The sequence below is a fragment of the Pogona vitticeps genome, chromosome 13 (assembly GCF_051106095.1).
Source record: "Pogona vitticeps strain Pit_001003342236 chromosome 13, PviZW2.1, whole genome shotgun sequence".
Taxonomy (NCBI): Eukaryota; Metazoa; Chordata; class Lepidosauria; order Squamata; family Agamidae; genus Pogona; species Pogona vitticeps.
The window spans coordinates 488588-515736 of NC_135795.1; the positions used below are offsets into that span (position 1 = coordinate 488588).

Here is a 27149-nt window from a genome sequence, read left to right on the forward strand (position 1 = left end):
CTTCCCAGGCCAGGGCGCGCGCCGGGGAGGACGGGCCGGGGCCCTCCCCAGACCGCCGCCTGCTGCTTGGGGGGCCGGCCTTGGAGGGGCTCCGCCAGGTAGGCTCCGCGCGCGGGGGGGGGGGCCGTTTGCAAGGCTTTTGGCGGTGCCGTACCCCCACCCCACCCCACCCCCTCCCGGTGGTGCTAGCGGGGGGGGGCGGGCAGAGGAGGCCGGGCGTCCCTTCCCTCCCTCGGCCGGGGAGGCTGGAGGGAGCCTCGGGCCGGGGGCGGCACTCTGCACGCGCTCCGCCAGCTCTCGTTCTGCTTGCCGGGAGGAGGCGCGCCCTGTCTTCCGAGGGGGCTCCTCGCCCGCCCACTCGCCCGCCTGCCTCCCTCACGCGCTCTCGCCCGGGTCGCGCGCGGCGGCGGTGGCGGTGGCGGCGGCGGCGGGGGGGGGAGGCGGCGCTTCCGACAGCCGGCGCGCTGGGCGGCGGGAAGGCGGGCGGGCGGGCGCGCACGAGGATGGGCGGCCGCCGGCTGCGCGTCCCCCCCGCCCTCCTGCTCGGGGTCCTGGCCCTGCTGGGCGCCGCCGCCGGGGCAGGTAAGCGGGGGGGGGGGGGGGTCCGCGACCGGGCCGAGGAGAGCCGAGCCCCAGGGCCGAGGGCGGGCGCGGCGCTCTGCACCGGCTCAGAGGCGCCCTCCTCCCGAGCCCTCCTCGGCCCGTCCAGGCAGGCGGACAGGGCGGAGAGGGTGCGAAGGCGGCGCACCGCTCGGGAGTCCCGGCCGGGGCAGCGGCCCCTCCGGGGAGTGCTGGAGGGAGCGTGGGGGTGGGGGTGGGCAGCCCCGCCGGGGAGGGTCTCGCGGGGCACCTGGCGAAGGGCCGGCGCCGGGCAGGGAAGGGCCCGAGTGTCCCTCCGGAGATGCGCGCACCCCCCCGCGCCGGGCGCCTTCCCTTCCAGAGCGGGGGAGGGTGGGCGCCCCCTCGGGCCCCCCTCCGGCCTCGGAGACGCTTGCCTCGGCCGGGCAGAGGGAGGGAGGGAGGGTCTCGCCCCGGAGGAGAGGGGCGGCCCGCGAGGGGCACGGGGGATGGGGGGCGAAGGGTGTCCCGGCGCCTGGGCAGCTGGGACGGCCGGAGGCAGGCGGGCGGGCGGGCGGGCACCCTCCAGATGCGGGAGGCAAGACGGCGCGGGGACGGGGCTGGCCGGGGACGGGGCTGGCCGGTGGCGGAGCCCCGTCGGGAGGGCTTTTGTGTGCTGGGGAGGGAGGGAGGGAAGGAGGGAGGGAAGGGGCTGGTGGTGCCGGAACCCCTGGAGCGGTTTGTGGGCACCCACCTAACCCGCGAGCGATCACCCGCCGCCCGGTCCGGTTTCCTGCCCGGGGGGGGCACCAGGCGGCCCTTACCCACCCTCCGTGCATTTGCCCTGCCGGGCTGGCCGCGGTGGGCATGGCTGAGGGTAGCCGTGGCCAGGCTTCCAGGGTGTGCGGGGCTCCGAGCGGGCCCTGTTTCGAGCCTTCCAGCTTCGGGTGGTCCTTCCTGCGAGCTGGGGGGGGGGGCGAGGAGGTGGGGGGGCGAGGAGGTGAGGGGCGGCCCCCTTCCCCGTTTCCTCCTGGCCGGAGTCCTTCGTGGGAGGCCAGGCGGAGATCGTGGGGCTGGCCCCATCCTCACCCAGGGGACTTTAGGGCCAAGGGCAGATGGATCAACCCCAGTAGAGTTGACAGAAGGCATGGGAGCAACCCAGACCATCAGCAGAGAGAGAGAGAGAGAGAGATGGACGCCTGATGAAGGGAAAGAGGGGGGTCCATGACTTCTGGCCCCATTTCTGCCTCCAAGCCAGCCTTCAGGCTTCACAGAGTTCTTCCTCGGAGGGGAACCTGGGGTGCAGGAAACTGTGTGGTGGGTTTGGGCACCTTTGATCAGGCCTTTGCTAGGAAACACCACAGGCTTCCTCCTTCGTCCCCCCAGGTCCTTGCAGGGTTTGCTATAGGGCCAACCCCCCCCCCCCCCCGGTTTCTCCCTCCGATCCAGCCCCCTCCCTCCCTCCCTCCCTCCTGCGTGTGTCCGTCCATCCATCTGTCCCCGTAGGAGCGGATTCTGGCACCGGGGCTTCTTCCTCCTGGTCTCCTCTCTGCAGCAGCGGAAGCCATGCCCACCTCCTCCTCCTCCTCCTCCTCCTCGGGTCCCCTGGTGTCCCTGCCAGAGAAAGCCGGTTGCCGTAGCAACCCCGGGATGGTGCCTTCTGTCTGGTGGGCTGTTCTGAGCACCCGTTTTGGATGGTTATTTTTGGCTGGCTCAGCTTTCAAATGGGTCGGGGGCCCCTCCATCCCCTAGGATCTCGGCCGGGGGGGGGGCCCTGACGGGGTGGGATCCCAAGGGGCTCCTCCAGACTGCGCCAGAGGAGTTCTGCCGGCCACCCCAGGATCGGGACCGGCCGCGCTGCTGCGACGCTGAGCCAAAGGACAAGCAGAGCACAGCGGCGGGGGTCACCTTGAGGCGGCAGGGCTTGCTCCGTGGGTGGGCGAAGGCGGCCTCGTGGTGGACCTGGCCGCCCGCCCGCCTCCTGCTGACCCTCCAGGTCCCCCCTGGCAGGTTCTCTCCTTCACCGGCTTGCTCAGGTCTGGCCGAGGAAGGGCGGTGGCTTCCTTTACTGAGTCCCCTTCCTCCTCACGGTCACTACTCTCTCTTTCTCTGCTGCCTTTTCCTCTTGAGATCTGCCCCATTTAATTATAACTTTTTAATGTGCCCCTAAACTCTTCTAGGGCGTTTTGAGGTGATTCTAGAGAGCTCCGAGGGGCCCTTTCTTGTGGGTTTTGACCGTCTTTCAGAGTCTCCTCCTTCTTCCCCAGAACCCCAGAGAAGGTGGAGGGACTTGGGTGCCTTTTCGGGAGATAGGCAGGGTAAAAATATTTTAAACCCATAAGTAGGCTGGGGGGGGGGGGGTAGAGAATATCTCTCCTTTTGGGCTGAGAAGGCTTCATTTGGTGCCTCCTCGCCTCTCTTGCTCTTCCCCCACCCTACAGGGCTGCCTTTCACTGAGCCGGAGGAACTGGCGTCTCGAAGACCCCTCCCTGCCACGACACCCCAGAGCCCCTTCCCAGGAAGGGGTCCTCATCCCTCTGCCGGCACCAGGCAGGACCCCCAGGACGGCTCCCGGGTCCCCGTTCTCCCCAACACCCTCCTCTCGGCCTCGGCAGAACGGTCCGGCCATCCCAAGGGCCGGGAGAGCGGCGCTCCAGCCGTGGAAGAAAGCCAGACGAGCGCGGAGGCCCCGAGCGGCGCACGGACCGGGGAGAAGCCCCCCACGGCAAAGCCACCCTTCGTGCCTGCCAGGCCCACCACCCGCTGGCCCCCGTGGGCTTTTCTTCCCACCTCTGCTCCTCGGAAGGACCCTCCGGGTCGCCCATCCGGCCCGGCGTCTCAAGGAGTCCCTGCGGCAGGCGTGGAAGGAGGCGGGTCTGAGGGCTGGGAGCCCACCACCCTTGCACCCCCGGCGGCTCTGGGTTCAAGGGGGGCATCAGCCAGGCAAGCTGGCTGGACTGGGGGGGAGCCTCCTCCGAGCCTTCAGCCTGGGCAGGAGGGAGCGCAGGCCGAGGATGGGGCAGCCGCCTCTCTTTCAGCTGGGGAGTGGGGCCCACCTGCGACGGGCCCCCCCTGGCCTCCCAGGCCTGCCACGGCCACCAGCCGGCCCCTGGCTCAGGAGGCCAAAGGCCCCCTTCCCCGTTCCACTTGGCAGCCCCTTAGGGACACCACAGAGCCCAGCCCCACCAAGTGGGCAGCCCTCCCCACAGCCTCTGGGCCGGGAAGAGACGTGGCCACCGGCGCCCCAGGGCGAGCACAGCCATGGCCTCACACTGGGAACACGGTCCTCTTTTGGACGGAGAGCGGAGTGCCATGGGAGCAGACAGTGGGTCACCTAGATTCTGGGGGGCTGGCACCCCACTTGGTGGAAGAAACCAGTCCCTCCGAGGCCGGGACTGCAGTTGGGCGCTTCTCCCCTGGCACAGCCCTGGCACCATCCCCGATGCCCTCCTCAGCATCCCACCCAGAGTTAGGCCGGGTGGGGGAGAGAACAGGCAGCCTGGGGGCCCCCAACCCCAACCTAGCCCCCCCTTCTTTGTGGGAGACGGAGCCTCCAATGGAAGCATCTTCTGCTAGAGAGAGGTGGGGGGAGCCACCCCACACTGGCCCCTTCTCCCCTTCATCTTCCCGCAGAGAGACCTCCCTGCGCCTAAACTGGGGGAGCTTCCGCCCCAGCCTGGCTGATGACCCACATGAGCTGCCTGCCAGCGTCCCACCCCCTGGGGAGCCCTTCACCCCCCTGCCCAGGAGCCCAGCCTGGCACTCAGCAGGGCAGCCTTCCAGGGAGGACCAGGCCCCCCTCCACCCTTCCGTGGGGCACCCAGCGGTTGTGGGCGCTGCCCCCTCCCCAGTGGGCATCTTGCCTGAAAGCTCTTCAGCAGCTCCCAGCAAAGAAGGGGCACCTCGGGACGCTTCCGCAAAGCCAGCAGGTCCTGGAGCGCTGACCCCTAGGACACCCCCCAGGCCGACTCCAGGGGCAGCCTTTGCCACTGTGGCCCCCCCTCTGACACAGACCACGACCACTTGGGGAGGAGGCTTGAGGACGGTTGCCACCAACTCTGCGAAGAGCCCCCGCCCGGAGACAGCTACGGAAGGTGCCACGTGGCAGGCCCGGGAAGGCCCTGGGAGCAGGGGGTCAGCCACAGAGACAGCTGAGCCCCCCAGCAGTGGGAGTCCCTGGAGGGAGGGAGGCTCTCCTGGCCAGCCCCCCGCCCCGGCTGGGCCCCCAGCAAGCTCGGCCGAGGCCACCTCCTCGGCCACGAGCCTTGTTCTGAGTGCGGACCGCTCCAGCCCTCCGGAGTTTCGCTCCGAACGCCTCGCCTTCTCGGATCCACCCTCCGAAGCCGTGGCAGCTCTCACCCGGGCCACGGGAGGAACTGTGGCAGCACCCAATCTGCCCTCCTCAGCCCGCCACCACGCGTGGACTTCTTCAGCCAGGACGTGGAGCTGGGAGGGTGGAGACCCGCCCCGGCGCCCCACGGAAAGCCTCCGGAAGGAAAAGATCCAGCAAAGCCCAGGAGCTGCCCGAACCACGGCGGCCCTCCTGAGCGAGTCCCCCTCGGGCAGCGGCGGAAGCAGAAGCAGGGGCCACCCGTGGCCACCCAAGCCGACCCCTGAGCAGGGCAGCAGAAGAGAGGGGCCACGGCGTGCCACCACCTGGCTGTCGGCAGCCGGGCCGGAGGAGGCCACCCCCCAGCTGTGGCCGACCACGCCAAGGGAGGGGCACCCTAGAGGCCACTCCGTCTTTGTCGTGGAGAACCAGCCGCCCCTCCTCAAAGGTCAGCAGGGTGGCGGCACCGGCCACGTGCCCAGGAGGGGAGGGTGGAACCCCTCTCGCCGGGTGGAGGGCCACCCCAGGGCGGGGGTGGGGGGTGGACAGACCCCTGCAGGGGAAAGAGGGATCCTTGTGCGGCAGGGAAAGGGCCCCCCCTCCTGCCGACTGGTGAAGAAGTGGCTCAAGTGCATGAAATGGGTGGGTCCGCCCCGGTCCCTGCCTGTCCTTCGGGTCCTGCAACAATGACATTGCTGCACTGCAGGCCCAATGTTCCTCCCCTTCTCTGACCCCTGGGGTCTGTTCTCTCTGTGTGTCCCCCCCCCGACCCCCCAAAGCCGCTTTCCTGCACATCCCTTGTGAGCTGGTCCTGGCCATGGAGTTCTCCAGGAGCCTTCAGGACCCCGAGTCGCCCGAATACCGGAGCTTAGCGCGCAGCCTCAACGAAACGGTGAGGTGGAAGATGGCAAGCAAAGTGGGAGGTGGGAGGCGAGCTGCCCACAGGCGGGCCCTGCCTGGAGATCCAGGATCGCTTCCTCCGGGGGGGGGGCAATTTCTGCCAGCAAGAAGGGATATAAAGCCCCGCTTGGCAGAACAACCTGGAAGGGGGGGGGGAAAGATGCCTTGTGCTCCTCCAGGCGGGCTGACTCTTGGGCTCCCTCCGCCTCCAATGCCCTCCTGCTGGTGGTGGAGACTTGTAACCCCCAAATGGCCCCATAGCCCCGACTGCCCACCCGGGGAGAGCCTCTGGTGCCCTTGTCTAGGGTCCATGTTGCCAAAGAGCGAGGGAACCGTGTGGGTCACCTTGTGAACAACCGTGGAGGCGGGGTGGCCATCTGGACAGGCCATCTCACAATTCCTCTCCTCCTCTCCAGGTCACCCCGCTCTTTGCTTCTCTGCCTGGATTCCAGCGCCTTGAGGTCAAGGCCATCCGGTATCTGTTTTATTTCTCCTTCTGGGTTTTCTGTTCAGCTGTTCCTCCAGGGCTCTGGAAGGCTGAGAGCAGCCACGTCATCGCAGCCTTAAAGGGCACCTGGAAAGGCCCCGGCCGTGGGTGGCTGGGTGGGGAGCCCTGGGTGGGTGGGGAGCCCTCCACTATGTTGCACCTGATGCAGTGATGCTTCTGATAGAAAGAACGCCCAGAGGAATCTTTTCTCAGCTGTAGTTAGTATTAGCACTGGTGGAGCTCCCCCCTCCAAAATAGCGCCCCCCCTTTTTAAGGGGTGACAATCAGTAGTCACCCTTTCAAGTTCTGCTTCAGGGCTGCTTCTCAGCCAGCTGGTCCAAAGTGGCCCTTTGGGGATGCTGGGTCGGAAGCCGCGGCTGCATTCCGGCGCTCGCCTGAGGCCGGGCCGGCTGGGGGTGGTGGTGGTGGTGGTGGTGCCGCTTTCCCGTGGGCCCTCGGCCACCCTTCTCCTCCTGCCTTTCCTCCGCAGGTCAGGGGGTGTGGTGGTCGTGGTGGAGTTCGACGCCCTGTTCCGGCCCCAGGTGCCAGGGTTGTGGGCGGCTCTGCGCCGGTCACCTCTCTCGGAGCGGCTGCCGCCAGGACTGTGGGTGGCCAACGCCAGCGTGCTGCGAAGTGCGACCCAGGGTGAGGAGGATGCCTCTCCGTCGCGCAGGGTGCTGTCCTTGGGGCCCCTTGCCTGCTCCCCCCCCCCAACGTGCCTCTCGGGCTGGAAAGGAAGGCAACCAGCTGGACACTGGAACACCGGGGGGGCTGGCGGGGGGAGGCGGCGAGGGCCCCCAAGAGTGGGGAGAGGGCCCTGTGGCCGCTCTCGGCTCACGTCCGCTCCCTGCGTTCCACAGAGAGGCGCCTGGACCCGTGTGCCGTGCTCTTCTCCTGCCACGCTGGCTACGAGTGCCTTGCCGAGGAGGACGGGGGCGCCCGCTGCGTCTCCCTCTGCCACCGGGACTATTGCAAGAACCAGGGCATCTGCACCCACGTGGCCAACCACACCCCCGTCTGCCAGTGAGTGCCCTGCTCCGTGAGCCCTGCTCTTGCCCGCCCGCTCTCCCGGCCTGTGTGTGTCTCTCTGTGCGCTTGTGTGTGTTGCCAAAGGCCCCCGCGCCCTGCCTGACTCCCCTTCCCGTTGGCTCCCCAGGTGCCCCGTGGGCCACGACTTCTGGTTTCTGGGGGTCCACTGCGATTACAAAGTGACCCAGCAGGGCTTGCTGGGGGTCGCCGGCGGCTTGCTGCTCAGCCTGGTAGTGCTCGGCGGGGTCGTGGCTGGCCTGGTGATGCGCCGGGTCCGGCTGCTGCTGCTGGAAGCCAGAGCCGACCAGACCAAGAGCAGGTGAGCTTCTGGGCCCCCTTTTCGGTTTCCTTTTACGCCAAGCAAGGGGACCAAGGGCCTGGAGGAAGGGGTTTTTTTTGCTTTTGGGCTCCTGCTGGACTTTTGGGGGGGGGAGCCCAAAACACCAAGGGTGGGGTGGGGGGAAGGAATGGCACAAATGCTTACCATCAGGAATCACAAGGGTCATCCCTGGAGTTGAAAAGTGCCGGATTCCAGGCAGAGAAAGGATTCCCCCCTTTTGTTTGTTTGTTTGCAGAATGTCCATTTAAACTGTGGTACTCATTGCCACAAGAATAGTGAGGTCTGCCAGCTCAGGTAGCTTGAAAGGGGAGACCAGATAAGCGCACCAAGGCTAGGTATCCCGCTGCCTTTGACTTGCTGGAGGGCAGGGGGACAGGAGACGGAAGGGGCAACACGGCTCTCACATCTGGCTGGTGGGCTTCCAGGCGGCGACGACGTTCTGGCTGGCGTGCGGAGAAGGTGGGGCTGGGTGGGCCTTTGGTCCGGCTTGGCTTCAGGGCTCTTTGGTTCTAGCTGGATCGGCTCGAGGGCCTCTCTGCACCCCTCGTTCTTCCCACCGCCTGCCAGTGTCGCTTCTGGAGTGAATGGGAAGCAGCCCCTTTCAGGATCAGGGGAGGGGCAGCCTTCGTTTGTTGTCAACCCCCCCCCCCCGGTTGCTTAATATTAAAAATGAACTCTCCGGTTGGGGCTGGGCTGGGGAAGGGCCTCCCTCTGAGCCGAGGGTCCCATTTCCTCCTTGGGGGGGGGGAATTTGTTTGTGTTGGCCGGGCTCCAGGGGAAATGTCGGGTGGGGTGCCTGGTCTCATGCAGCAGGAAGGGCGGGCTTGTGCCAGGACTGAGTGGGGGATGCGGGGAGAGGAGGGTGACAGGGCAGGTCTGGATCCGGCACTCGGCTGCAGAGCCAGCCCTCGATGGCCCTGACTTTCACGCCAGAGAGGCAGGCAGCTGAGAACAGCAGCGGTGATGGTCCAGGTCTTTCTACGGCCCCTCCGAGCAGAGGGGGAAAGAGTGTGTGGCCCCTCAGTGCCACGGAGGATTTATGTGTTAGATTTATACCTCGGTATTTCCTTCCCTGAGGCATCCAGGGCCAGGGTTCCAGCCCTCGGCTTATTCGCTGAAAAGGAGTGTCTGCCTACCTGTGCTTCAATGTACGGTTCGTTTGCCCGTCAGTGAGCGTTCAAACTCCTCTTAAACATTACCTTTGTATCTGTGGCTGTGTTGCAACATCTCTGGGGACAGTTCATAGAACTGTTTGCTGCTCAAGTGAAACTCATTCAGCTTTTAAGGTCAATCATTCACAGGACCATCTGCGGCACTCTAAGCGCGCGCGCGCCCCCACGCTACTTTAGGATGCTGTGGGATCCCTGGCCATTTCCCCACGGGTCACTCACTACTGATCACAAGCCCCTCTTGTGAGAAAGCAGGAAGCCCCCTTGAAAGCCTGCAGGAGCCTCTGGACCGGCTGTGAAAAGCCAGACGCCCTGGCCGAAGGAAGCGGGCTGACCCCAAGGCGAAGCAGGGAAGGGTCTCCCCTCGGAGGCATTTCATGCTGAGCTGGGCCAGCATTGCAGGCATTGGCAGAGAGGAAAGGGCAAGTCCAGACCCGGCGGGCAGAGGCCTGCCTCGTCTGTCCAGCCCTGGAGAGGAGAAGGGACCCTTGGGGTCAACACTCGGGGGGGGTGGTTCAACTTGGCAGGATCCGGGCGGTGGGGCTGAGGGCACTTGGTTTGCCTTCCAGCGTTCTCCTCTCTCTTTCTCTCTCAATCCAGCTACCGGCGCTTCTGCCGGCTGGACGATGTCTCGGCCCACTACTGGTCGGAGCCCTGGCTGGCCTCCACCACCTCCCTGGACAACCCAGCCTTCAGCAACTCTGAGGAGCTGCTTCACCTCCAGATCCTGGAGCCCGCCTGCTATGGCTGCCAGGAGGACTGCGGGGCGCCTGACCACTGCTGCAGACGGACTCCGGACGCACCTCGTGGCATCTGTGCTGCTGGGCAGCCGAGGTAGCTGGCTTTGCAAAGGGGGGCAAGCAGTGGCGTGGGTGACTGGCAGCAGCAGGAGAGTTTGGGGCTTCTCCTCCCCAACCGAGAAGGGGGGCGCGGGCGCCCTTATCCTGCAGGCTCCGCTAACTCTTCCTTCTTCCCCAGGCAGGAGAAGAGAACACTGCTTAAACGGGGAGGCGGGCAGGTGGCATGGCCTTCTGCCCAAGGAAAGTGATGCCAACTCTTGTCCTTCTTCCGCCCCAGGCTTGCTCTGCTGGGCAGTGGAGGGAGAGTGGGATGCGGGGGCAGCGGGTGTGTGTGTGTGTGTGTGTTAAACCTTCCTGCTTGCGTCTCAAAGGCAGGTGGTATTGGGAGGGGTGGAATGGGTCCCTGCTGACCCACCTGCTCTTGGGGCCTCATTGGGGTTATTTTCGACAGGCACCCACCTGGCCTCTTGATACTCCCCCTGCTTTGCCTCTGTTCCCCTCAACTAGCAGCCGTTCCCCCAGGTTTTGGGAAGGTGTCCTCCCCATCCCCAGCCTCAAGCAGGCCCCAAGTGGCTGAGGAAAGGGGCTCCCCCCCACTGCCCCTTGGCAGAAGGGTGGGGAGGTGTCCTTTGCACCAAGGGGGGGACGTCCAGCTCCACTCCCCTCTCCTTCTGCAAAAGAGCAGGCTGTGGGGGGAGGGGGGACAGGGATGAAGGGCAGGGCAGGGAGGGGAAGGATGGCTCTGCAGACTGAGGAGGAGGAGGGGGCTGGGAGAGGACAGGGAACCTGGCCCAGACAGACCCACACCTCCACAAGGCGGGGGCTGGGAATGCCTCTGCTGTGGGGCCAAAGGTCAGCCCTGGCCCAGGGCCAAGCGGCCAGAGAGCTGGCCAACACTTATCGGGTGCCAAGAAATTTCCCAGGCTCGGCTCGTTTGGAGCCACCGGAAAGCTTTGCTCTCCCAACCGGAGGGCTTTAACCTCCCATCCAGGGTGGAAAGAGGAACTCCGAGGAATGAAACGCTGCCTGGAAAAAGCCGATAAGCTGCTCCTGGAACAACAAAACTGAGGGCTGGAGCGCCCAGTGCTGCTGTTTTTATCATCTTCTCAGGTTTTGCTTCTGTTGACCGGCAGAGATTCCACCCAGTTGGTCCTTGTCTCCCGCTCAAGGGTTGGCCGTGGAGGCCCTGCCGCTTACGGGGGGGGGGGGGAGAAAGACCGCTCCTCTCCCACATGCTGGGGGGGGGGCAAGGGGGCCATGTGCAACCAGCACTCCAACCGCCTCTGAAATTGGACGTGGCCAAATGCTGTCCCAACTCTGATGGACTTTTCCTTTCTTTTCTTCTTCTTTCAGTTCTCGTTCCAACTGGGCCGAGAGCACAAGCAGCGTGAACGACCCCATGGTGGACTCGGGGAAGGCCAGCGAGGTCTCTTTCTCCAGCTGGCCGATGGAGCCCATCCAGTGGAGCCCTTTCCCTGCCCAGCACAAGCTTCCCAGGGATCAGGCGGTAAGAGGCTGCCTTGGTGCCCTTTGAGTTGGGATCACCGAGACCGCCAATGAGCCGCGGGGCCAACAGCTTAGGATGGCTTTCCCTGTTCCCAGCAAAACCACCCGAGCATCCCATGAGCCCTGTGGTCACCCTAGAGGGTTCCCAGAGTGGCTGGTGAGGATGCTGGCTTTCCAGGCGCGTCTCCTCCCAACGGTTTCCTCTGCGTGGCAGAGATTTCCGTAGCCTGTCTCCTTCAGTCCCTGGGCTTCCCTCCTCCTTCCTACTGGCAGTTAGTCGGGGGGGGGGGGGTCACACAGGATCAACTCCCTGAGTTCAGCAGAGTTCTTCTGCTGCGTGCCAGAGTGACACTGCAACCCGGCTACTCTCCTTCACAGCCCCGGGCACCAAGGCCAAATTCCTGCTGTGAGGGAATGGAACTGGTCAACCTAGAGAGAAGCTGGACAGCCTGAGCCCTTCCGGAGGGACGCGTGGGCTCAAGAACAGCCCCAATTCAAGCCTGCCGTCAGCGAGCGAAGAGATGGAGCAGCAACCCCTGAACTGTAAAGGTCCCTCCAGCTGGGCATCAGAGGTCGGTTCTGCCTGAGGATGGAAGACCTGAAGCCACCTTGGCTTTGGTGTTTGGGAACCCGAGGGCTCGTGGCCCGGGATGGAAGCCAGACAGACAAGCTGGAGAAGGACAGCTCCCGACGTGGGATGGGGGTGTGCCTGCCAGAAAGGGAGGCTAAAGAAGCCACTGGGGGGAAAAGGCAGAGGCAAGCGGGCCCTGTGCCTTCCAGGGGTGTAAGTAGTGGAGAACGGAGCCATTAAAATAGCAGTCCTCTTACAAACATGCCCCCCACTCCAAGTCTCTCTTTCCCTCCCCCCCTTCATACAAGGGGGTGGGTGGGGACCCCCAACCACAGCAAACCCCCAAAGCTGGGATGGTGTGCTTCTCAGTGATTCCGTGGAGAATCCAACCCTTCAGTCTGGTGGGAATTAAAGGACAAGCCACACAAGTTAGCTCTATGGTAAGCAGCCAAAAATGTCATGATTTATTAATATCTGGAGAAACTTCATAATTTGAACACAACCCAAACTGTACACTTTACAATCACACTCTATCTGTAAACAGTTAAAAAGCCACTGATGACTTTTGCATCTTCAGACACAACAGTGAGGATCAAGGCAATGAAATGAGCGCGTCTTTTCGGCACAGTTTAAAAGGTACTCTTTTTCGTTTCTTTCTCTTTTTTTATCCTTGTTTAGTCTTTTGTCTTCCAACTAAACAAGCATCAGGTAATAATACCATTTGTGGCAAAAACAAAACAAAGCAAAACAAAGAACCCTGGAAGATGATTTAACACTTTCACAAGAAAAATCGTTTGCAAGAACTTTAAACATTTAAAATGTATACAACAAAATCCTGTAAGCCCAAGACCTTGGTTACAGTCTGCATAGTTACTTCAGCTTTAAGGTTAAACATGGAACACAGTCACAAGAGTGGAGAAAGCGCCACACCACCGAGGGGGGGGGGAAGGGGAGGAGGAGGAGGCTTTACATAAAAATTGGGGGGGGGGAAGAAATCACAGATTAAGAGCAAGCAGACCCCTTCCCACCCACCCCACACTATTAAAAAGACAGCATCAGAAAGCACAGAACGTCAAACTCCAGCGATTTGAAGCAATTTTTGGCAGAAGAAGTTTTACAGAGCAAGTAGTAATCAGTGCTAAAAGTTATTATTATTATTTTTTTTCTGTAAGAAACTACGAGGAGTTTTACTGGGGACCTTGGTTTTCCTGAGAGCCATGCTCTTCACTTGAGGAGGTGGGAATAGAAAAACACAAAGGGAACATGGCCAAACACTGCTTGTTATTCCCAGAGATACAAAGCATCTTTATCATTATCATCATCATCATCCACATTTTTTTGTCTTTAAAAAAATATCTAAGTGATGGAAGAGTAAACATTGTTTCTCAAAAGAAAGGAAGAAGAAGAATAAAAGGAACATTCTGTAAACAAGGCAGCGCTCCCACACTGGAGCCCCTCCCAAAATTAAAAAAGAAAACCAAACCAACCCAAAAAGCCTATTGAAAGTGCAGGGCCCCACCCGGGCGTGCAGGTGGGGGTGCAAAGTCACAGCTGTGCGCGCAGCTTGGCCAACTGCATGGCTCCGTTCTTTAGTTTAACTCCACATGAACACAGAGGTGCAATAATACTTTTCTCACTTGTAACCCTTGGTTAGTCTTGGCACGCGATTGTTTGGGCGCCACAGGGGGCTGCCAGGCAGGCGGGCGGGCAGAAGGCCAACCGGAGGGGGGGGGCTCTCCTGGTCCAGAGCAAAGAGTGCCCGCCTGCCTGTCCTCCTGGAAATGCTGCTGCCCCCCCCTTTCCCTCCCCATCCGCTGCCGCCACCGCCCCCCCTCTCAGGCACACGGCGGGGCAGACGGGGGGGGCAGCAGCAGGTGTGCAAAGCTTTAAAAACTCCCACTCCAACATGGTCAGACAGTTGGGGGGCGGCCAAGGGGCAGGGGTGGGAAGACCCCAAGAGAGAACACGGACACAAGGCATGAAAGCAAGCAGAACTCTACCTTAGGGTTGTTTTTGTTTTTTTTCCTTCTCTTCTTAAAAACTATGTATAGCACTATCTGGAAGTGTAAATCTATAGCTTTTCACATTATGCTCTTGGCCTGCATGATTCAAGTATTCAAACTGGTATATTACGTTTGGGCTAAAACAAAATGGGGTTTCAGGGGGAGGGAGATGTGCACGACATCATAACCTTTCCACAGGTGATCCCTGGAGGTTGCAGGTAGAGGAGGGGGTGGGGGGTGGGGGGGAGTCCGAACCTAGTGCTGCTTTGAGGTCACGGTTTCCTTCACGGGAAAAGGGCTGCGGGGGGGGGGGGGGGAGAGCTACATGGACTCCCCCGCTGCCCCGAGATGGTCGACGGAGAGGAATGCGTTGAGGGGCGAGGGGCCACCCAGGGAGCCCCAGAGGCTGGAGGAATAGCCGGTGCTCCCCCCCCAGAGGGAAGCCCCATGGAGGTCTCCGCCGCTCGATCCTGACAGCCCGGCACTGTTCCAGTGCTGATTTAGGTCGCTGCGGTTGGGGAAACTGTGCGAGCCCTCCACGGAGCCCAGGCGGTTCTGGCTGGTGCCCAGAGATTGCCAGGCCGGGGAGGGGGTAAGAGACTGGCCTTGTGCAAAGAAGCGGCTCACCTCCTCTTCACTAGCAAACTCGGCGAGAATTGTCGTGTTCCCCAGGACACACCTGCCCAGAGAGGGAGAGGGAGAGGGAGAGGGAGAGAGAGACACACACACAGACACACACATCAGCCAGAGAGCGAGAGGAGCAGAGAAACGGGCCAAATCAGAGAAGCCCACCTTCCCCAGGCCTCTCTCTCCCAGTGTAGGGTGTGGGGCCGTTGTCCTAGGCCTGCCATCTAGGGCCCCAGCCTCGGTGGGTTGCTGCAGCTGGGCGGGCCCTCGGACGCCCCCCCCCCCCGATGCTCGGTGTGTCACAAGGATTCATTTGTACCGATGCACCACCGGGCAGCACCCTCGGAAGGAGAAGCCGCGCCAGGAAGCCATGGCCGAGGCGAGGCCGGTTCTGCTGCCCAGTTTGATCCAAAAGGGAGCGGCTTTGTCCTTTAGGGCTGCCACTGCCGTGTAAAACGGCTCCCCTGCTGCACAGCAAAGCCCTGTGTGTTTGCCCCCCCCCTCCACCCCCCCCACCCCGGGGAAAGGCCCCTCGGCCCCACCCGACCCTGGGCCCGCCCTCGCGACCGCCACCTCCTGGGCACCCCAAGCGCAGCCCGACTTACATGTGGAGAGATTTTTGTGCCTTTATCACCTCTTCTTTCGAACTGTAGCGGACCAAAGCGTTGCCGTGCGGCAGGTTGAGGTGGAAGGTGATCAGTGGCCCGTGCTGCATGCAGAGCGTCCGCAGGGTGGAGCCGTCGATCTGGAAGGGGAGGCACCCATGAAGCCACCTCCCGCTGGGGGCACTGGGGGCGGCGGGAGGGGGGGGGACACAGGAGAGAGGGGGCTCGAAGCATCGGGAGGGAGAGGAAGACCGGCCGGCCGGCCCTCCTCCTCTTCCTCACCCCCACCCCCACCCCCACCCAGAGGGCAATTCTGCGCCACTCACCTGAGGGGTGAGGTTTTTCAGGACAAGACAGTTGGTTATTCTCCCTGAGCTGCTCTCACCCCAACTGGAACCTAGAGGAAAGCGGACGGACAGAGAGGGGTGGGAAGGCCAGCAGGAGATGGGCTACAGGGGCCCAATATTCTCCCCGGCCGGCCATCGCCAGGAGGACCAGCTGCTGCCCTTCCTGAGCTGACGTCATCCCGCCAAGGCAGCTGTCCCTGAGAATCCTCCTCCTCGAGCAGCAGCAAAGGGCGATTCGGGGGGGGGGGAGGGGAAAGAACCCCAGCCCCCCCCCAAGGGCACCCGCAGGGGACGGCCACCGCCTCCTGGCCCAGCACAAAGAGCAGGGAGACCCGCAGGAGGATCCTCGGGTCTCCCTTGGAGGGCAGCCCGGCCCCTCAAGGGGCTCCTCTCCCAGGTCTCTGTCCCACAGCGTTGCGGCCGCAGCTCCTGCCTCAAGGACACGCGTGGATGTGGCCACTCCCAGGCCCCGCTACCCCCGCCTGCCACGGCGGCCGAGAGGCCTCTTACCAGGGGTATATCTGGCGTCGGCGTTGCTCCACCCACCGCTGCCGCCGCCGCCGAGCCGCACGGAGTTCTCCCAGGCGGACAGAGGCCCCTTCTGGCCGGTCAGCCCAGGCGGGGGCCGCGACGGGGCCGCCACGCTCTTGGGGGGCAGCGGGACCTTCCACAGCTCGTGGGCCAGGGAGGTGTTGTTCAAGGAAGCGGGAGACCAAGCGGATCTGGAGTCGCTGTTTCTGGCTGGGAGGAAGCAGGCGAGTTGGGGACCCGAGTCTGTTCCCTGGGGTGGAGGGCAAGGGGGGTGGGGGGGCTGGAGAAAGAGACTGGGGGAGGAGGGGGGGGCAGGCTCACCTGAAGAAGTGCTTTGTGCTGTACTGCTGAGGGAAACATGGTAGTTGGAGGCACAAACGGACGACCAGGCACTAGTTGAAGGCAGCACGGTATTCAGAGATGAGGATGACCCTGGGAGGGAAGAGGCCCGGAGGTGGGAAGGGGCGGGCGGCACAAGGAGCCCCCTGCCAAGGAAGCCCTGGCACGCGGCAGGGGGCAGGGGGCAGGGGGCAGGGGGGGCCCTCCCAAGCGCACCTGAAACATACCACTGGAGACCTGATGGAGAGGCCGTTCCTGGCAGGCGGGGGGGGGGAGCACTGGCACTGCCCGGCAAGGGCAGGAGATGCCTGCCTGCCCCCCCCAGCCCTGTTCCCACTCGCCCCCCCCCCACCCCCACCCCCCGTGGTCAGACCTACCGCTGTTCCTGTCCCTGAGGTGGTCAGCCTCCCGCACAGTGTGAATAGACAGATTGTTTGTGACGCTGCCGGGAGTGATGTAAGGGTCAGTTTCGGGGTCGATGTTTGGATAACCTTTCCACGGCTCACCAGGACGAAACTCTAGGGTTGGGGGGGGGGAGAACGATACCTCGCTTCAGGAGCTTGGCCCTCTTTGTGCCTCAACCAGCCAAAGGCCCCTCCCGGCCCACATGCCATCAGCAGCAGGCTCCCGAGAGGCAGGGAGGCTGAAGAGGGCATCCCCACCGGTGCCTGGAGGAAGGGGTCTCCTCGGCCCTTGTCTCTCCCAGGTGGGCACCCTCGGCCAGCGAGGACCTCAACCCGGCAGGGAGAGGCCTTTGGCTGGCCGTGGGCCCTCCTCTCTCACACACCGCCCCCCCCCCCAGTTTTCCCAAAACCTTCGCGCCTCCACCTGGGTGTGCTTCCCGTCGCGCTTCCCGGCTGCCGTCCCCCTCTTCTGGACCCGTGAAGAGCAGGCCTCTTCGCTGCCTCCTCAAGACCTCTTCCCTGCCCCCTCCCGCCCAAAAAGGGGATAGGATGGGAGAGCATTTGGAAGCACCAAAATCGGGTGGGACGGCTGGCTGGCTGGCTGGCCTGGCAAGCAAGCACCCACCCACCCGCCTGCCTGCCTGGCTCAAAGGCACCCGCTTCCACACACACACACCCTACCTGGTGGCCAGTTGACACTGCTAGAACCGTTAGGCGATTTGGCACGGGACCAGCCATCCCCAATCGATCCAGGAGGACTGGCTGGCGAGCTACTGCTGTCCATGAAGTCGTAGGGAACAAAGGCAGAATCCTCCAGCCTGAAACCACCTGAAATAGCACCTGGAGGAGGAGGAGGAGGAGGAGAGAGCGCTCAGCGGGGTGGGCGGGGGGGCCTTCCAAACGACAAACCCCCAACCACAATCTCCCCGTCCCCCAAAGCGCTGGACCCGGGCTGTGTGCCACCAGAGGCAGGCCTGAGACAGCGAAGAGCAGCATCCTTCCTTCTACCTGTGACATCTGTTTTGAAAGCAAAACTGCTATTTTTTGAAATTAAACTTCTATCACCAGAAAAACTACCTGTGCCTGTTTTTAGTCTACAACAAGCGCAAATTAGGTGTTTTTGGTCATTTGCAATCCTTAATTATGGATCAGTGCTTTTTTCTGTTCTGCATGTGCATGAAAAGGAGTTGGCATGATGGTCAAGGAGGGCTGGGAGGCCATGCCCGGATCTCAAAAAATGCAAAAAGGGGGCCCGGCCCCTGAATGTCGGTCAGGGGGTGGTCACTTTAAGCAAGCGCTCTCAAACCCTGGGCAAACAACAGCAAATCCTCCCCTTAGACACAAGACGCCCAGATGTTCAGAGGAAGCTCCTCTTGTCCACAAGGCATGACATTCTGCCACCTTATCTTTTTTTCCCCCCTTTTCTTTTTACATTACATGGGAAAGGATGAGCACAGCCCTCTGAATGTCACCGGCCCAGAAGGTCCAACATTAGAAAGAGTTTGCCTCTGTACCCCAAAGGTGGAGGGAGGTTCAAGCTCACCGTTTTTGCTGGCATTTTGATCCAACGAAGTATTGGTAGAAATACTCTCCACCGTCGTCCATTTTCTCAGCCGGGACTGTGGCTCCTTAATACTGCCGACATCCATGTTTACATTCAAGTTTGAGTTCAATCCTGCATCAGAGAATTTAGTTACAAGAGCAATTCTCCGTGGCCGGCCTGCCCCCCCCTCACCCCCCGCCTGCTCCCTCCACCAGGTTTCCACTCTCTTGGAATACCAAGCGGATGGCGTCACATAAAGCCTCCTGCAGCTGAAAAGCAAAACACTGCTCCAGTCTCTTGGCAAAAATAATGTGACAGAGGAAAGAACTGTGAAGTAAAAAAAAAGCCACGTTTTATCACCAGAGAGGAAAACCTGCCACTTTTCCAAGCCTTACAAAAGTATGTTGAAAAATACCTCCCTGATCTCAACTGTTACTAAAAATGCTATTTTCACGTAATATTGAGCGGGATACCCTCAGGGGCCAAGGGCTTCCTCCCTCGCCACTTTTTGCGATGAATTCTGGCAGCCTTGTCAACACCATCTTTTTAAAATCTCCTACATTTGTACACCTTGAATGTACAGCCTGGTTATCCTAAGGAACCAAAACAAACAAACAAAAACAAGAAACCCAGGTCTGGGGTCCAAGCAGTTGCTAGAAACTCAAACAAGAGAGGCAGGAAGAAGACTTTACTCCAACTTGATGCCGAGAGAACCATCTGAGGCTCTAAAGGAGGGTCTGGCTTTTATGGCCCTGGGTTTAGAAGACTTGGGGGGGGGAGGCACCCCTCAAATAAGGAGCAGCTCTAAAGCATCAACCAGGAGGCGCTTTTCAGAATGACCCAAGAATCTGTTCTCAAACTGAACAGCAAGAAGAATCTTAGGAAAAAGCTGTCAGAAAACCTCTCGGCAGCCACACAACGTGTGTGGATGTTTGTGTGAATTTTCCGGTTTGGTCCAGGAAGCGAGATCCAAGCGCAAGACAACGGCAGAAAATGGCCAGCGCTTTGCTGTCTCTTTAGCCAGCTGCCCCTGGCTAGCCCAGACCCATCCGTGCAGCCTCAGAAGGAGAGTCTGCAGACAGGAGGGGCCAAGAAGACCTGAAGGCAGAGGAAATGCAAGCTGCGTCTGCAAAAGCAACAGAAAGTGACCTCCCGAAGCACCAAGAAAAAGAGAGACAGCTATATAAATATACATGCGAGGCGGGAGGAGGAAGAGGCTCTAAAGATGCAAGAGAAGGGGGGAGCCCGAAGCCAAGTCCGTCCAGAACGGAACCGACAGCCAGCCTGTCTCAAAGGACCCATGCCCGTGCCCAAGAGTCCACGAGGTTCAGCCAGCGGCCCCTCGAGAAGCCGAGAGCCAGTCCCACCCCCCACCCCCAGCCGGACCCACAGACCCAGGCCACTCGCCTATGGGGAAGCTGCTGAAGGCGTTGGTTTGGGGCGGCCCCTTCGGCAGCTCCGCGTTGGCCTGGGGGGGCACAGCGTTCTCCAGGAAAGACTTCACAAAGGTGCTCTGGTGGAGCTGCTGCTGCTGCTTCAGGAGCAGATTTGGATCGAGCTGACAGGACGGTTGCATCATTTGTTGCTGCATATTGAGGGAGCGACTCTTCAAACAGGCCAGAGAGAGAGAGAGAGAGAGATGTTCATTCTTGGGGAGCAGAAGGGAGGGGCAACCTCCAGAGATGGGGGGATGTTCTCCTCTTCTACAGGAAAACAAGCTTCTCCGGGGGATGTGTGTGCGCGCACGTGTGTGTGTGTGCCTAACCCAAATGGAAGCTGCGCTTCCCTGCCTGGGACTGAGCCGGATGCCAGAATGGCGTTCCGAGTCGATGGGCCAAACCAGCCGCTGGACATACGAGCCGCTTAGCAGCCCCCCCCCCCGCCTGCTCCGAAGGCTGCGGATCGGATCCTGTGCTCAGCTTTGTCTACCCACCCAGTTGGGAGACGTGAACCAGCTGGTAAACAGCTGCCTGCCATAACACGGGCCTCAGTAAAACTGGCTCTTGATTTGGGCTGCGAACCGAACAACTTCAGAGGCTGCAGATCTGCATTTTGGGTTTCGAGGGAGCGATTATTTCTTGATTACTGTGAAAGCTCATTTTCAGCAGAGGAGAACATCTTCCGCGGGAGGCAGGTGGCAACGGCGGAGCCCCCCCCCCAATTAATAATCTACACATTTAGACGTGTGAGTTCATATTTTGTTTTGAGAGACACCTACGCTCAGGGAGCTGGCTGTTGCTGTTTTTTTTTTTAAATCACATGGGGAGAGGAAAGAAATAGGACAAAAGGATTCCCAGAGACACCACATGTGGGGGTGCCGCCTGGTGGGGGATATCCTCTGGCCTGCCACCCTTCAGCCCTCTCAGGAGATCTGGGAAGGGTCTCTGTGGGGTGATTGGGGGGGGGCTGCTGCTTTGAGACAGGGCAGAATTCAATGCAACCTTGCCAAGGTTGAAGCTGGGCAACTCTGTGTGTGTAGGTGGGGGCCTGGGGGGCGGGGGAGAGAGAGAGAGAGAGAGAGAGAAGAATCGCTACCTGCTGCTCCTGCTGCTGACGGCCACCGGCGGACATGTTGCGCTGGCTCTGTACCTTCCTCTGTTGCGTCAGCAAGCGCTGTGACAGGGCAAAGAGCCGTTAAGAAAGAGGCCAGGGGAGGAGGAGGAGGAGGAGGGACCAGACATAGGGGAAAGCGAGGGCTGGGGAGGGGTGGGCAGGACCCCCCTCAGAGCCACATACCTGCAGCTGGGAGATCTGGGACAGCTGGTTTAGCTGGGAGAGTTGGTTCAACATGGCGACGTGCTGCGGCCCCAAGAGTGGGCTCAGGCCCCCGCTGTTTGGCGCATACTTCAGCAAGGATACTGGGACCTACGAAGAAGAAGCAGGAAGGGCAGAGGGCAGGAAAGCCGTGGCTTAGCGACAACCCCTTTGTCTCACTCTGCCCCACACGCTACCCTACCGTGGCGGCTGTGCTTTAAAACAATGATTCCATAGCAAGCATGCGGAGCACCCGCCTGCACCCGCAAGCGCGCATGTGTGCAAGCACACACACACAGAGGCTGCTTCACCTGAGGGGAGAGTAACGGAGGAGGCACTTGAGCGCGTGGGTTAGGCTGAGACGTGTTGAGCGGTGGGGGGGCCGGGGGCTGCTGCAGGAGGAGGCTCCGGGACTGAGCGGCCGGGTTCCCAAGGGCACTGGGGTTGCCGTTCTGTGGAGAGAAATGGGGTGGGGGGGGTGGGGGCTGAGCTGCCACGATGGCTCCTTCCAGCCCCTCCTGTCCATCCCCTGATTGCAGCCACGAGCAGCAAGAGCAGCACAGGGCGAGACCCTCCGACCGGACGGAGGATCCGACCGCCTCGCCCTCTGCCCCCTGCCCGCAGGGGCCTCCCTCAGGGTGGAGGCTGTGGGAGAAGGGAGGCTCTCCCACCAAGCACGCCACACTGAGTAAATTGCACAGGGGACGGAACACAGGCCTTCTGCCCAGGCGAGTGCTTCTCCTCCATAAGAAAGGAAGGAAGGAAGGAAGGAAGGAAGGAAGAGGTTTCTAAAAATGGACCCAGGATGCTGACAGGAGCAGATTTCAGTCAACAAAAAGCACATCCTTTCACATAAGCCAAATAAAGCCACTGGGTTTCTGTATCCCCCCCACCCACCCCTCCACAATTCCAGAGGTAACGACACTGCACCCCTTTGAGCATCTCGGCCAGGAAAGCAAAAGTAGCAGGGGCAAAAATACCAACCAGCCGACCTGGCAGAACGGTGCCAGAGATGACGGGACCTTTTCCTGAGGTCGGTCTGTTTCCCCTCCTGGCCGAGGAGCCCAAGCCAGACGACGTGGGCGTCTCTTCCCTCCTCACCACTGGAGAGGGTCGAGACGGACTGGGTCAAAACCCAGTATTTAGGGATCCAAGCCAGCCAGCTCACAAGAAGAGGTCCACACCAGGACCCTTCCGATTTTAAGCCTACGCGTCAAGTGCCACCAAATGACAAGAAGAGAGTTATGGAGACATGGGTGTATTTACAGAATCCCCCACCTCCAGGGCCCTTGACTAACAGGTTGGGGGGTGGGTAAAACCTCCTCTCTGAAGGAAGCAATTGATTAAGGGAAAAAAGGAAGCCCAAGGCGTCCTCTGGGGTGTGTGTGTGCATCTCTCCTCCTTCACTTCACCCTTTCTGGGCTGAAAGAAAAATCCAGTCCTTTTCCCTGCTGCGTCATTTTATTTTCAAGGCTTTGCGTTGACCCACTCAAACATTTCCCCAAACCTCCAGGGAGAGACAAAAGCCGGCAGAGGGAGAAAAGGTGGACACGCACGGGCCCTCCAAGGGCGCAGCCCATTGCATCAGGAAGGGAAGGGAGTTCAAAGCAAGGTGTTGAAAAAAGTGGAGAGTGAAATGCAACAGAGAACCAAGGGAACACCGACATGGGACGGACACGGAGGTCGAAGGAGGGAAGAAGCTGCAGCGGGGCAGCGGCCTCTGAGCCCTGCTGTCAGGACTGCTCAACCGTCGCCTGGACCCTCCTGGCCCAGGAAGTGCAAACAAACAAGCAAACAAAGACAAGAACAAACAAAAACCACCAATGCTGTGGGAAATACAGCTGGAAAGCCTGCAGGAAACCTGCTTTTTCAAGAAAGCGGCCTGATCTGAAAGGCAGATCTGGATCTCCCTACAAGAGGCATGCATGTGATGGAAGATTTTCTTCTGTTTTTTTTTTTTAAATTAGTTGCAATTTGCCGAACCAGCACCCAAAAGGTGAAGTGCTCGTTCACGGTCATCCCAGGGCAAAGCCTTCAAAACGAGAGGAGCAACCCGGTGGCTTGGTTCAAAAGATGCCGGCAGCCTTCCTTACCTGTCGAGAGGAATGCAAGGTTGGCACGCTCAGCCCTGTGACAGAGCCAAGGGCCGGGTTAGGTAGCGCACTGTTTGAAGGGGGAAACTTCGTGTTCGGGTTGGACATAAACGGCACATTTTGGGACTCATCGGCTACAACGAGGCCTTCCTGGTTAGACAGACAAGTCGGAGGAGCAGAAATCAGACAGCACGCCAAGCAGCCGGAGGGCAGAAGGGAAGAGGCAGGCAACGGCCGGCGCCGACAGGAGGAGAGGCAGAAGACAAGAGAGAGGAGCTGGGGTGGCTGGGACTCTAAAGGCGGACCGTCCTCGAGGCAGACAGTGAGCGAGCGATGGCATGAGGAGACTCAAGGGGTCTCTCTCTCTCTCTGTGCGTGTCTTTTCTCCTCTATGCCTGGATTAAGTGAAAGGCACTCTTTCCTGGCAGTGTTAGAGAGGCAGCCTACATTTCGTGCAGCACCCTCCTGTCTTTCTCTCCCCCCTCCCAGCAAACACAGCTAGAGAACTAGAGTGGATAAGCCGAAGCCCACCCGCCCTGATGCTGAGAAGGTCCCCTCTTTTTCTGGGCTCGAAGGAGGCGAAGGGGTCTCTGCCCCCTTCACTCACTCGGAGGCAGGCAAGCAGGCCGAGGACTGAAGGAACGGGCTGTGAATCCACCTGAGCAGAGAGAGCCCTTAGGAGTGACCTCTGCAAAAAGGCAGGAGTGAAATCCAGAGTGAGCTGAGCTACGCTAATTCCTCAGCCAGGCAACGCTGCTTCACACACACACACACACCCTAAGCGAGACATGCAGGGCTCTGAATAAACAAGCTACGATCTGTCCCTGTTCCTTTCCAGACGAGAGACCCTCACCTTATCAAAATAAGGACAGCGGTCCATGGAAGACTCTTTGGAAATCTGAGGACGAGAGTTCAGGGCCTTCCCGATCACCCGGCCGTATTCTCCAGCATTCAGATTGTGCTTCTCCATCTCCATCCACTTGTCAGGCAGGAGCCCTGCAAAAGAGGGCAGGAAAATGTTCTCAAGCACCCTTGACCGCAGCCTTTGCAAACTGTGGTTCCCGCCCTCGAGTCACCCCCGGGGTTCATGGGACGGCACCTCTCAGAGACCCCGGCCAGCCCAGCTGGTGGGGAAGGCTTCTGGGAGCTGAAGTCCAAGAACACCTGGGTCCCACCCACGGCTGGGAACCACTGCCCCCAGCCGCCGCCACCCCCCCAACAGCGAATGGCAAGGGGGCACTCCTAGCATCTGAAGCCCACGGTGCCTGCCAGGCCCAAGTTTGGGGCTGGTAGCTTTACGGAGAGATCACACGCTGTCTTTCCCTTGAATTGTATATCTATGGCAAGAGGCATGTGGCATCCTCTGAATGGATCTCCCTTTCCAAACTGCAAACGCTCAAAGGAAGGCTCGGAGCCCAAAGCCCTAGACCTGACGGCTTGGGGTTCGTGCTCTTTTTGCTCCCAAGCCTGCCGAAAACAAGAGAGCAGCAGGAGAGGGCATTTGCTAAGGTGTTGTTTCCACGCAGAATGGGAAACCTTGTCCGGGAAGTCCCAATGGTGGAGCTACAAACGGAAGCTAGAACGCATCTGCTAAGGCCCAGCTCAGCTCATTTTAAGGCATGAGCGGGTTGCTGACTTTTCCCGCAAGGGCTGCAGAATTTGGAGCCCATTCTTCTACTTACCTCCAGGTAAGTCCATCTTATTGCTCTGCACCATTTCTTCTGGCAATTCTCTCTATGGCGTAACAAATGACATGGGGTTAAGAGAGTTCTGCACATCAATGTGCGAGATGCATTCTATACCTGTCTTTCCTAGATGGGCAAAGGAAAATTCTGAATAAAATAAGGATCTGATGTTTTTCCCTAAGCCGATGAACAACAGAGGGGCTGCATTACTCCCATGTTACAAATGACTCAATGGCCTGTGTTCAACGTGACACTCAGCCAGAATTTGTTTTAGAGTGGGTCTTCTTCGCTTGAGATCCTGATTCAGAAGGAAAGCATTTTATCTGTGGTTTGTGTAGGATAACTGCCAAACTAGACTCTCTGGGATCAATCTTCCTATAATGTGCCAGAATCCTAGGGTTTATTCTTGGGGTTATAATGGTGGCTTCTTGGGAAAGGAAAAAAAGGGAAGGAGCTAATGCTGAACCCAATGCCAAACAAACCACAAACAGAGAGTTGAAGGGTAATTTTTCCAACTATTTTCACTGGCAGGAGAAACCAAGCCAGAAGAAGATCTAGCAGCAGCCTTACCTCCCTCCCTCCCTCCCTCCCAATACACTTATTATTTATAGGCTGAAATGCTGTTGCATATCTAGACGAATGGAGCGACTCTGGGAAGCAAACTGCTGCAAGTTAAGAAATCTCCATGGATATTGTCTGTGGCTGACTGAGATGTGCAGCTCTGCATGTAACTGATAAAAGCAACGGATATTTCACCACTGGCAGTAATTTGCTGCGCAACGTTAGGTTATTAACATAACCGCAACAGCAGGATTTCAGCCATTATTTTAAAACATTATTTGGCCTGAAAAATGCTGGCTTATCGTTTTATCCAACCATGACTACGTTGAAACTGAATCAGAATGACAGCACTGAGGAAGATTATATATAATGCCATTTGGGCCTGAAAAGCAAGTTACAGAGGAAGTAAGTAGATCCGCCATTCCACACCATACTTACCGGGAAGCCAATATTTGCAAACTGCTTCACAAATGGATTCATCCACATATCATCCTGTTTATTTCCATTTTTCATTGTGCCCTAAGACCCCGAAACAATGACACACAAAAAAAAAAATGAAAATGCCAATGTTTGAAATGTGTCTATCTGTGAATACCTATGCAGAAAGATTTCACGGTGGAAAGGGTAAAAAGAAGTGGTCTTGAGAGGCTGGCTGCCCTTCCTCCACAGCCGGGCAGGTAGAAGAACCCCCAGCCAAGCTCCTCCGACTCAGGAGGAAGGGTTAAAGGGACACCCCTCCTTTCTGGACTGCAGGTGAATTTCCCAAAGTGGGAGCAGGAAAGCACAAAGAGAGCGGACAGAAGCCCCCCCCCCCCCGCTCCCTGAGACGTCGAACCGAGGGGTTCTTTGGCCAGCAGTTGGGTGGGTGGAATGCAGAGTGCCTTTCCTTCCTGGGATCAGCCAGCCAGGCAAGAAGAGGGTTTGTGCTCCAAGGGTCTGCGTGCACGCATGCACATAAACTCCCCGAACCCGTCGGTCACCTTAGAAGGTAGCTTCTTCGAGCCACTGGGGGTCCAGTGCAAAGAGCTGCCGGTGTCCTGCACGGCGTGGCTGTTCCACATGCCGATCTCCACGTCCTCCTCTTCCTCCCAGCTGGGCGGCTGGCTTCCCGTCAGAGGCATGTCGCCTCCACGCCAGTCTTCGGGCACTTGCATAGATTTAGCTCCTGGGCAAAAAAGATGCGGCCACTTCAAAATATGAACGGGAAACAGGACAAGGCGATGACACTTAGAAAGCACAGGCACATGCGGCCCCCCTGGCCCCCGACGGCCACTTGCAAGAGGCCATCGGCTCAGGAGGGGCTCAGGCCCAAGCGTCCCCCCCCCCAGGCTAAGGGTCGCGTTCGGCCGCCACCCACCACAATCCTGCTCCTTCCCCAGGATCTACGCTTGCCATCGGAGCAGACACTCCAGCGACATTCCCGGGGCCGTCACTCCCGACCACTGCACGTACCGGGTCTATTAGAAGCTTGACGCCCGACAGGCACGTCGTTCACCCAGGCGCTCCCTCCTGTCGCGTCGCCGAGGGTCTCTCCCCAGCTGGTCCCAGTGTCCACAGGCTTGCCCCAGGCCGACGTGCCATTATCCACAGTGGCGGGCGCAGGAGGGGGCTCCCCCCAGCCTTTCAAGAGAACCCCAGCTGATTAGCAAGACTCAAAAGGGACAGCGCTTGGCTGGAGTAGATTTTATTTCTCTTAACAGGGAGATCATAAAAATTCAAGAGCCGTAGGACTTCTTCACTAGAGAAAACTGTTCTCAGCCAACAGAAAGCTCACGGGGCTCTTACGACCGGTCTTCAGCTGCTCTGGGCGTGTGTGTGTGTGTGTGGGAGACCAGTATTTAAAAGGGTCTCTGTGCCCCTGCTCCAGGCCCAGAGGAGGCGGGCCAAGGAGTGCTGACATCCCCACAATGCTCCCTGTTGGCCACCAGGACCCCTCGCTCCTCCCCAGGTTGGCACCACTCTGTTTC

General features: G+C 60.0%; 2 protein-coding genes across 4 annotated transcripts in view; one reads left to right on the forward strand and one right to left on the reverse strand.

Moving 5' to 3' along the window:
- Positions 1–438: 438 nt before the first annotated feature.
- LOC110085023 (uncharacterized) lies at positions 439–13779 on the forward strand. The gene is made up of 10 exons (XM_072982748.2): positions 439–582; positions 3000–5336; positions 5668–5780; positions 6205–6263; positions 6766–6920; positions 7136–7298; positions 7432–7623; positions 9414–9647; positions 10967–11120; positions 11498–13779. The coding sequence occupies exons 1-10, from the start codon at positions 504–506 to the stop codon at positions 11570–11572; spliced, it is 3561 nt and encodes a 1186-aa protein (XP_072838849.2). The 5' UTR covers positions 439–503; the 3' UTR covers positions 11573–13779.
- TNRC6A (trinucleotide repeat containing adaptor 6A) overlaps positions 12125–27149 on the reverse strand; it is a 33105-nt gene continuing 18080 nt past the window's right edge. The window contains exons 7-24 of one of the 3 annotated variants that reach the window (XM_072982745.2): positions 26635–26802; positions 26163–26347; positions 25621–25701; positions 24619–24670; positions 23790–23932; positions 22937–23086; positions 21155–21295; positions 20826–20954; positions 20625–20702; positions 19497–19695; positions 18090–18221; positions 17228–17386; positions 16520–16660; positions 16125–16235; positions 15783–16013; positions 15252–15322; positions 14926–15065; positions 12125–14372 (exon numbers count right to left, since the gene is read on the reverse strand). In XM_072982745.2, the coding sequence (XP_072838846.2) occupies positions 14015–14372; positions 14926–15065; positions 15252–15322; positions 15783–16013; positions 16125–16235; positions 16520–16660; positions 17228–17386; positions 18090–18221; positions 19497–19695; positions 20625–20702; positions 20826–20954; positions 21155–21295; positions 22937–23086; positions 23790–23932; positions 24619–24670; positions 25621–25701; positions 26163–26347; positions 26635–26802 (2669 nt within the window). In that variant the 3' untranslated portion in view covers positions 12125–14014. The remainder of the gene's footprint in view (positions 14373–14925; positions 15066–15251; positions 15323–15782; positions 16014–16124; positions 16236–16519; positions 16661–17227; positions 17387–18089; positions 18222–19496; positions 19696–20624; positions 20703–20825; positions 20955–21154; positions 21296–22936; positions 23087–23789; positions 23933–24618; positions 24671–25620; positions 25702–26162; positions 26348–26634; positions 26803–27149) is intronic. The other 2 variants (XM_072982746.2, XM_072982747.2) reach the window with 2 other exon arrangements.

What these genes read in the sequence shown, in the direction of transcription:
- LOC110085023 (XM_072982748.2), top strand. Translation starts at nt 504, where the DNA reads ATGGGCGGCCGCCGGCTGCGCGTCCCCCCCGCCCTCCTGCTCGGGGTC. An exon ending in GCTGCGAAGTGCGACCCAGG is followed by an intron (nt 6,921 to 7,135) that starts GTGAGGAGGATG and finishes TGCGTTCCACAG; the next exon opens with AGAGGCGCCTGGACCCGTGT. An exon ending in GCCGACCAGACCAAGAGCAG is followed by an intron (nt 7,624 to 9,413) that starts GTGAGCTTCTGG and finishes CTCTCAATCCAG; the next exon opens with CTACCGGCGCTTCTGCCGGC.